The following is a 10,440-nucleotide window of genomic DNA, read 5'->3' on the forward strand; positions in this document are numbered from 1 at the left end:
TGGATTCATGGGACCCTCTCCCCGGAGTTTTAGAATTTGTAATAGATTTTTCACTTTCATTTGCTGCATGAATTGGAGACTTTTCAAAAGCAACAGATAACCTAAATTGCACTACAGGGCCAGTGGCTGGTTCTTTGGAGGGTTTGTGCAGCACAAACACCAGGACAACCATAGAATATGAAAGGAATAGCAGTCATGTGTCTCCCAGCATGAGACACATGTCACCGTTTTCCTGGGTTTGAGAAGGAAACTCTGGGCTTGTGTCTAAGTGTTCTGTCTCTGATAATTTGTGGCTGCAGAAATCTATACCTTGTTTTGCCTTTACTCACTGAGTCTTCCAAATTATTTTGGATGTGTCTCTAGGAATGGCAGAAGAAACTGTGAACTCGGAAATCTGAACAGTACCTAAGTATGAAGACGGTTACCAAATCAGAGGAAGAAAATCATTCTAATGGTACAGAGGTAAATAGATCAGTTAAAATGAGCTTTTGGAAAAAGAAAGAACACAAAATATTGTTTCTTTTCTCATTCTTTTATGATATTAATTAAATACATCATCTTCCTACCCTCACATTGCCAAAAGAAAATCTTACAGCAAAAGTAATATTTTAAGGATGTATCTGACTTCCTGCTTAAATTTTTTTTATTAGTGACATATTTCTTCAAACATATATTACTATCACTAACCTAGAGAAGCATTTAAGAACAGACCAAATAAGTTTATATAAATTTATAGGTTCATATAAATAAAACGTGCCAGATATGTGAAGGAGGGGGTTATGTTTTATATATGTGTGATATTAATCTGTGAATGCATATATGCAGATGAAAATAACATTAAAGATGTTACCGGCAAATTGGACATCTGTAACAGTATTTATCTTCCTGAGATTTTCTCACTACCCCAAAGTTGAGGTCATCGTATTTGCAGTGTGCTTGCTGATGTATCTGTCCACCTTGCTGGGCAACGTTATTCTGATCTCCATCACCATCCTAGATTCCCGCTTGCACACCCCTATGTACCTCTTCCTCAGCAATCTCTCCTTTCTGGACATCTGGTACACCTCTTCTGCACTCACTCCAATGCTGCCAAACTTTGTTTCAGGAAGAAATACCATTTCATTCTCAGGATGTGCTACTCAAATGTACTTCTCCCTTGCTATGGGCTCCACTGAGTGTGTGCTCCTGTCCATGATGGCATATGACCGGTATGTAGCCATCTTCAACCCCCTGAGATACCCTATTGTCATGAATAGGAGAACATGTGTGCAGATTGCAGCTGGCTCCTGGATGACAGGCTGTCTCACTGCCCTGGTAGAAACTATGTCTGTGCTGCCACTGTCTTTCTGTGGTAATCGGATCATCAATCATTTCACTTGTGAAATTCTGGCTGTCTTGAAATTGGTTTGTGTGGACACCTCCCTGGTGCAGTTAATCATGCTGGTGATCAGTGTACTTCTTCTTCCCATGCCAATGCTACTCATTTGTATCTCTTATGCATTTATAATCGCCAATATCCTGAGAATCAGCTCAGTGGAGGGGCGAAGCAAAGCCTTTTCAACGTGCACAGCCCACCTGACGGTGGTAGTTTTGTTCTATGGGACAGCTCTCTCCATGTACCTGAAGCCCTCCACTGTAGATTCACAGGAAATAGATAAATTTATGGCTTTGGTATATGCTGGACTCACCCCCATGTTGAATCCTATCATCTATAGTCTACGGAACAAAGAGGTGAAAGTGGCTGTGAAAAAATTGCTAATTAGAAATCCCTTTAATACCACCTTCATTTCCATCCTCAAATGATATAGGAACAACCACACTTATATAAATAATCAACATTACCCAGAAAACTGCGTAATAGTTTACTTAAACCAACCCCGGAAAATACTCATTTTCAATAGGAGTTTATGTTCTCTATTCTGATTTTTCTTTTTTGCTTTTTTCTTTTTGAGATAGAGTTTTGCTCTTGTTGCCCAGGCTGGAGTGCAATGGTGCAATCTCGGCTCACCACAACCTCCGCCTCCAGGTTCAAATGATTCTCCTGCCTCAGCCTCCCAAGAAGCTAGGATTACAGGAATACGCCACCACTCCTGGCTAATTTTGCATTTTTAGTAGAAATGGGGTTTCTCCATGTTGGTCAGGCTGGTCTCAAACTCCCGACTTCAGATGATCCACCAGCCTCGGCCTCCCAAAGTGCAGGGATTACAGGCATGAGCCACCATGCCTGGCCTATTCTGATTTTTCTCATAAGTAAAAGTTTTCATATTAATGAATCATTTATGCAGAATTAATTATGTTTCCAGGAAAGCAATGAGCATTTAGTGAATATTTGTATAACATTAAAATTAGGTAATTGCCTTTGTTTCATATTCATTTCCTCTAGAACCTCAGTGTCCAGCTGTGGCATAACCATGATAATAAATATACCTAAATTGTAAAATTTGGAGCCTAGTAAATTTTCAAATAATTTGCTCCAAACGATTCACAATTTCCCCTCAATTTGAAAAGAAATATATATTTTTTAATTAGTATGGATACAACTCAAAGTACACCTACTTGTGCTCACACACACACACACACACGTACCCTATAATAATTTGTAAAACAAAAACAGCATCGATTTTGGAACTCTTCCTAGTTTCCAACATGTTAAAATGGAAAAATCATGGCTTTCAATGTAATGAAATATGAATGATTTCATTTATTTGGAATGTATATGTGGGGGATGAGTAAATATGTGTGTGCAAATATATCATAACAAGGGTTGGCATCATTGCAATCCTATGTGTGAGGTGGAAGAGAGGTACAGTTGGAACATCCTGAAGTATCTATGGATATAAGATTAAAATGTTCTTATATTGTATTTTGTCTCAGTGAATTTGTCAATGCACTCACCTATCATGTTTATTTTTCTTAAAGCATGCTGAATTGACCAATTAAGGCTGAAGAGTGAAATTACATTGCAAGAGAAATGATATATTAATGCAGATATGTACTGTAGAAACAGATTCATAAATATAATCTGACATATGTGAGCAAAATCACACAAATTATAATTTTACCAATGTTACATATTGATGTACTTTTCCCTGTCTTTTCTACCCTCTCTGGAGCTATAGAATATTGAGGCCAATGTGTACAATAGTTCTTTATCAGGGAAGGTTCCTTGGATTTATGTGGGTGAAGGCTTTATCCTAGGTGAAGGTACCTCTTGCTGCATACATATAACCTTCCTAAGCCTTAGGTTTAGGGAGCATGATGCAATTACAGGTAATTAGTATAAGAGGTCCCAGCCTGAGCAAGACAGAACTTGCAAAAAATTACTCAGTTGTAGGTGAATGGATTAGGAATGGAACCATGTAGAAGGAAAGAATTCAATGAGAGGAACTGTGCTGGTGATCTTAACACAAGTGCCCTTGGTATACATCTGAACACTTTTCTTACTCAAGTATCAGATTCCCATTTCTATTAATTCAGAATTTCTCCAAAGGTAGGTACTGGAAATTTGTATTATGAATCAAAGCTATACAGTTATTTTTATTTTCATCCTTAAACACTTCAAGTTCAGGCAGCAATCTCAGCTCACCACAACCACAGTACAATGCTGTTATTTGGCTGAAGAGGAGGAAGGGATGTTAAAACTGTTAACCCCTCAGTTTCTACACCAACTTTAGAAAGAAAGAAAAAAACACTAATTCCAGGAAATTGCAAACATTGAGCACACATTAATTCATCTTATTTGTTTATATGAGTAGAGAAAAACCATAAAAATGATACTTAATTTAAAGTTTCATGTTTCATCAACTCCAGTGGGCATGCATTAGGCACACAATATCTTCTTCGAAGTCTTTATATGTCAGTGTTTTTAAGGGATGCAATGAACTAAACTAGGAATTGCAGTGTAGGACAGACCAACAAGCTGTCCAGAAGCAAAACAACAAAATGGCCTTATCTCCCTGGTTGGATCCCTACAATCCTAGAAAGAGTCCTCAGGTGAGGTACATCTGCAAGAGTCATCTTGTCCAAACAACCAGAACCAAGATGGAGTTAACTTCTATATAACACAAGTATGTTTCCGTTGCTGTCCTCCCAAGGATGGAACTATGTATGTAACTGTGTTGGAACTGTGTCCTAATTACATATTCATTATTCTATGTTCCATGATGAGCAGCCCACACTGCTACAACATTTTAAAAATATTATCATTGATAAACAAATAATAATTGTATCCATTTATGGGATACAGTGTGTTATTTTTCTCATGTATGCAAAGTGGGATAATTTATTCTTTTTATTTTTTTCATTTCAGATTTTATCTTGGATTCAGGTAGTATATATGCAGGTTTGTTATGTGGATATATTGCATGATGCTGAGGTTTGGGATACAAATGATCCTGTCATCCAAATAATAAGCATAGTACCCAATAGTTCGTTTTTCATCCCTTGCACCCATATTTCACTCCTCTATTATCACTCATGTCTACTGTTGCCACAATTACTTGAATTTTAGCTTTCACTTATAAGTAAGAACATGTGATATTTTGTTTCTATTCCTACATTAAGTGGCTTAGGATAGTGGCCTCTAGCTGCATCCATGTTGCTGCAAAAGATATGATTTCATTCTTTTTTATGGCTGCCTAGTATTCCATGGTATATATGTACCGTGTTTTCTTTATCTAATCCACCATGTGCACCTAGGATGATTCCATGTCTTGCTATTGTGAATAGTCCTGTGATGAACATATGAGTGCATGCATCTTTTTAGTAGAATGATTTATCTTCTTTTGGATATACACCCATTAATGGGATTGGGGAGTCAAACGGTAGTTCTGTTCCAAGTTCTTTAGGAAATCTCCAAACTGCTTTTCACAATGGATGAACCAATTTACATTCCCACCAACAATGTATAAGCATTCCCCTTATAAGCATTTTCATTTCTCTGCAGCCTGGCCAACCTCTGCTGTTCTTTGGTTTTTTAACAGTAGCCATTCTGACTGGTACGAGATGGTATCTCACTGTGATTTTGACTTGCATTTCTCTTATGATTAGGATGTTAAGCATTTTTTCATATGCTTGTTGGCCATGTGTATGTCTTCTTTTGAGAAGTGTCTGTCCATGTCTCTTGGTTACTTTTTAATGGGGTTATTTGGTTTTTGCTTGTTGAATTAAGTTCCTTACAGATTCTAGATAGTAGATCTTTGTCAAGTGCATAGTGTGCAAATTTTTTCTCTCATTTTGTAAGTTGTCTGTTTACTCTGTTGATAGTTTCTTTTGCTGCTCTTTGATTTAATGAGGTCCCACTTGATCCATTTTTCTTTTGTTCCAATTGCTTTTGAGGACTTGGTCACAAATTCCTTCCCAAGGCCAATGTCCAGAATGGTGTTTGCTAGGTTTTATTCAAGGATTCTTATAGTTTGAGGTCTTAACATTTAAATTTTTAATCGATCTTGAGTAAATTTTTATCTATGGTGAAAAGTAAGGATCCAGTTTCACTCTTCTGCATGTAGCTCACCACCTATCCCAGCACTATTTATTGAATGGGGACTCCTTTCCCCATTGTTTATTTTTGTCAACTTTGTCAAAGATTAGATTACTGTAGGTCTGTGGATTCATTTCTGGGTTCTCTATTCTGTTCCATTGATCTATGTGTCTATTTTTGTACCAGTACCAGGCTGTTTGGTTATGGTGGCCTTATTGTATAGTTTTTAGAGTTGGAAAATGTCATGACTCCAGCTTTGTTCTTTTTGCTTAAAATTGCCTTGGATATTCAGGATTTTTTGTTCGATATGAATTTTAGCATAATTTTTCCAATTCCATGAAAAATGACATTGGAAGTTTGATAGGAATAGCACTGAAACTGTAGATTGCTTTAGGCAGTTCAGACATTCTCTTTCTTTTTTTTTATGGATTGGAGGTTTCAGTGGGACGGGAGAATCACAAGGAATCAGGTGTTCAGAGGAATGTATTGAGTAGAGGTGAGGAACTAGGATGTTGAAAAGTAAAAAAAGAGAGAAGGAGAGGAAGAAAGAGGAAGAAAAAGAGGGAGAGAGAACAGGAATATTGCTTCATTCTAAAAATGGGTATTAATAATGGCCAATCAATATTTTGTGTATTTAAAATGGAGAACTCTATAAATATTTATTGAGTTTACTTGTTCCGGATCTGAGTTGAAGTCCTGGATATCCTTATTAATTTTCTGTCTCGTTGAGTCTAAATCTCATTATGGGTCTTATGTATCTGGGTAAGATCTCTTATTGTTGCATTGATCCTTTTACCACTGTATCTTTGTTGCTTTGAAATCTATTTTATCAGACGTGAGAATTGCAACTCCTGCTTTTTGTTTATTTATTTATTTTTGCTCTCCATTTGGTTGGTAAATTTTTCTCCAACCCTTTGTTTTGAGTCTTTGTGTATCTTTGGATATACCATTAGGTTTTGGCTGTATCTTTTGATTGGGGGATTTAGTCGATTTAAATTTAGGGTTACTGTCATTTGATGTTAACTGGCTATTTTATCCATTCATTGATGTAAATTCTTCTTTATGTTGATGCTCTTTACTTTTTGATATATTTTTAGAAAGGCTCATACTGGTTGTTCCTTTCTATGTATAATGCTTCTTTCAGAATTTCTTGTAAAGCAGGCCTGGTGGTAATAAAATCTCTGAGTACTTGCTTGTTCATAAAAGATTTTATTTTTCCTTCAATTGTGAAGCTTAGTTTGGGAGGATATGAGATTCTAGGCTGAAAGTTCTGTTTTTTAAGTATGTTGAATATTGGCCCCCACTCTCTTCTGGCTTGTAGGGTTTCCGCTGAGAGATCTGCTGCTGTAAGTCTAATAGGCTTCCCTTTATGGGTAACCTGGCCTTTCTCTCTGGCTGCCCTTAGTATTTTCAATGTTGATTCTTCCAATCCGTGAGCATGAAATGGTTTTCCCATTTATTTGTGTCATATATGATTTTATTCAGCAGTGTTTTGTAGTTCTCCTTGCAGAGATCTTTCATCTCTTTGGTTAGATGTATTCCTAGGCATTTTATTTTTTGTGTGGCTATTGTAAATGGGATTGTGTTCCTAATTTGGCTTTTGGCTTGAATGTCATTGGTGTACAAAATGCTACTAATTTTTGTACATTGGTTTTGTACTGAAAATTTACTGAAGTTGTTTATCAGTTCCATGACCCTGTTAGCAGAAATTTAGGGTTTTCTAAGTATGGACTCATATAGTCAAAAAGAGAGATATTTTGACTACTTTTCCTACTTGGAAATTTCATTTTCCAAATAGGAAATGAAATGAAATTGTTTTTCATTTTATTTCATTCTCTTGTCTGCTTGCTCTGGCTAAGACTTTCAATACTATTTGAATAGGAGTGGTGAGAGTAAACATCACTATTTTCTTTCAGTTCTCAAGGGGAATGCTTCCAGCTTTTGCCCATTCAGTATGGTGCTGGCTATGGGTTTGTCATAGGTTATTATTTTGAGGTGTGTCCCTTTGATGCCTAGTTTGTTGAGGGTGTTTATCATGAAGAGACATTGGATTTTATCAAAGCCTGTCTACATCTATTGATATGATCATATGGTTTTTGTTTTTTATTGTGTTTATGTAGTGAATCATACTTGTTGATCTGTGTATGTTGAAACAACCTTGCATCCCAGGAATGAAGCCTATTTGATTGTGGTGAATTAACTTTGTGATATATGCTGGATTCAGTCTGTTGGAATTTTGTTGAGGATTTTTGCATCTTTCCTCCCCAGTAATATTGGTCTATAGTTTTCTTTTTGCATTGTGTCTTTGCCAGGTTTTGTTATTAGGGTGATTCTGGCTTCATAGAATTAGTTAGGAAGGAATCCCTCCTTGATTTTTTGAAAATAGTTTTAGCAGAATTGGTACCAGCTCTTCTTTGTACATCTGGTAAAATCCAGCTGTAAATCTATCTGGTCCAGGGCTTTTTTTGATAGGTAAGTATTTGGTTTCTGATTCAATTTTGAAACTCAGTATTGGATTGTTTAGGGTTTCAATTTCTTCCTGATTCAATCTAGAGAGGTTGTGTGTTTCCAGGAATTTACCCATTTCCTCTAGATTTTCTAGTTTATGTTCATAGCAGTGTTCAGTATAGTCTCTAAGGATCTATTGTATTTCTGTCAGAACAGTTAAAATGTCATATTTGTCATTTCTATTTGTGATTATTTGGATCTTCTCTTTTTTCTTTGTTAATATATAAAGAGCAGTTTACACTTCCTCCCAAGTCAAACTGAATCTATTCTACCTCCTCCTGACCCAAAGAAGGGAAAGAGCATGTAGCTGATGGTTCAGGTGGCTCAGGCTTCTTGATTTTGCTTTTTTCATGCGGAAAAATGACTGAAACATCCTCTGTCCTACATAATTTTTCCTTAGGGATCTTTCTTGAATCCATTTCTGTGATACTTAATACCCACCGCTGATCACCCTTGGCACCTTTACTCTAAGGGTCAGAAAGCCTTACTCTTATCTTTTAAGGCCTCACCTGCAGCTGGGGTGCCCATGGAAATAGTTCCTGTCAATAAAACATAAGTGTAAGTTTACTAGAAGCTCTGAGAAGGGTTTTGCTTCTAATACAAAAGGGCCTAAAGGCAGTGTCTGCCTTAAATGTGGTCACTACATTGTGACCATGAGAGGATAAGCATGGTAGAATAACTGAGGAAGTTGTACGTAGACCAGTATGACAGGCCAAGTCACTGACCTGAGCTATTTCAAACTACTGTTACACTTATTTTTAATCTTCTATCCACAGTCAGACAGAGCTTGCACACTCTGCTTTTCCCAGAGCCGAGCTGGAGAGCAGGGTGTATGCGCAAAGCCCTAAAAAGGGCACACAGGATCCATGAGTCAGTGCCACCAGAATGTCTTCTCACTCTCTATGCCTGTGACTAAGGGCCACGAAATGACATGTGAACAAATCTGGATAAATTATTAGTTATGGATGGTGCAAAAGAGGGCTAATGAAAGGATTATTTTTTGAAGTGTTTAAGTCCACCAAAACTGTATTTCAAATTTGAAATATCATGAAGAGTCTCCAACAAAAGATAATCTGATTAACACTGCTGCTTTTGCTTACATTAGTTATCACATTTAGTACAAATATATTTTCCTAGATGGATGCCTAATTGTGACCACGAAATATTATTAATGTAATATGTGCAGTCATGAGTCACCAAATCTACATTAAGAAAATGTGAGCCAGGTACACTGGCTCACACCTGTAATGCCAGCACTTTGGGAGGCCAAGGTAAGGTGGGCAGACCACGAGGTCAGGAGTTCCAGACCAGCCTGGCAAATAAGGTGAAACCCTGTCTCTACTAAAAATACAAAAATGAGCCAGGCTTGGTGGCGCATGCCTGTAGTCCCAGCTACTGGGGAGGCTGAAACAGAAGAATCACTTGAACCTGGGAGGTGGAGGTTGCAGTGAGACAAGATGGTGCCACCGCACTCCAGTGTAGGTGGCAGAGCGAGATTCCAGTTGAAAGAAAAAGAAGGAAGGAAGGAAGGAAGGAAGGAAGGAAGGAAGGAAGGAAGGAAGGAAGGAAGGAAGGAAGGAAGGAAGGAGAAAGAAGGAAAGAAAGAAACAAACAAAGAGAGAAAATGTCTGACTTAGCAGAACTATCTTAGGAGATATGATCTAAACTATGGTAATTCTAAATCCATGTAATGGTAAGTCAAATTGATATTTTGTTGAGGTTACAAATTACATCATTTTTTAATCCATCATTTCTCATTGAATGGTAGATTATTTCATAGTAATAAAAAAATCAAAGTCCAAAAAAGTGATACAATCTGGCCTAGACCCTAAGGCAATTAATGGCACAATGATTCATAAAACCCCACTCTTTGTGACTTTAATATCATCACCCTTTTATTGTTTGACATTTTCTCTCAATTTTCTTGAGTCTTGCTTCAGCCTCACTTTGCAAATCACTTTTCTTTTCCAGAGACCACTGCAGTATTTTCATAGATGAGAGCCTGCCCGAGAGAGATGGGATGAGCTGACAATTCCTCTTACAGTGCTTTTTAGCGTCGAGGTAGACCTGATTACCTAAACAGCTACAATTGGCTCTCAGCTAGCACAAAAACAAATAAATACAGCATGGCTTCTATATCACCAAAGAAACGTGGTCCCACCAGAAATAATTGCATTATAATGAGAAAAATGGCTTTACAGTGTGGAAAAAAAATTAATCAGGGAACAAAGGCAAGGCTTTGAATGCCACAGAAATGAGGGCCAGCAGGAACTTACAGGGGAAAATGATTTACTTACAAGGTGTTAGCAACATAAGGAAAAAACAACTGAAATACACATGGAACAGGGTCCTGGCTGCAGTGATAATACTAAAAGTAATAATAATAAATAGTAAAAATCCAGAATGCCTATTGAGTTACTACTGTGCTCTAGACACTCTTCTAAATTCTTTAC

The 10,440-nt window shown here is 37.2% G+C and overlaps 1 protein-coding gene across 1 annotated transcript; it reads left to right on the forward strand.

Moving 5' to 3' along the window:
• The first annotated feature begins 843 nt into the window (after nucleotides 1-843).
• Nucleotides 844-1,803, forward strand: OR13F1 (olfactory receptor family 13 subfamily F member 1). The gene has a single exon (XM_009000638.4). It carries the CDS (start codon nucleotides 844-846, stop codon nucleotides 1,801-1,803), a length of 960 nt encoding a protein of 319 aa, XP_008998886.4.
• The last annotated feature ends 8,637 nt before the right edge of the window (nucleotides 1,804-10,440 follow it).

The sequence above is a fragment of the Callithrix jacchus genome, chromosome 1, assembly GCF_049354715.1.
Source record: "Callithrix jacchus isolate 240 chromosome 1, calJac240_pri, whole genome shotgun sequence".
Taxonomy (NCBI): Eukaryota; Metazoa; Chordata; class Mammalia; order Primates; family Cebidae; genus Callithrix; species Callithrix jacchus.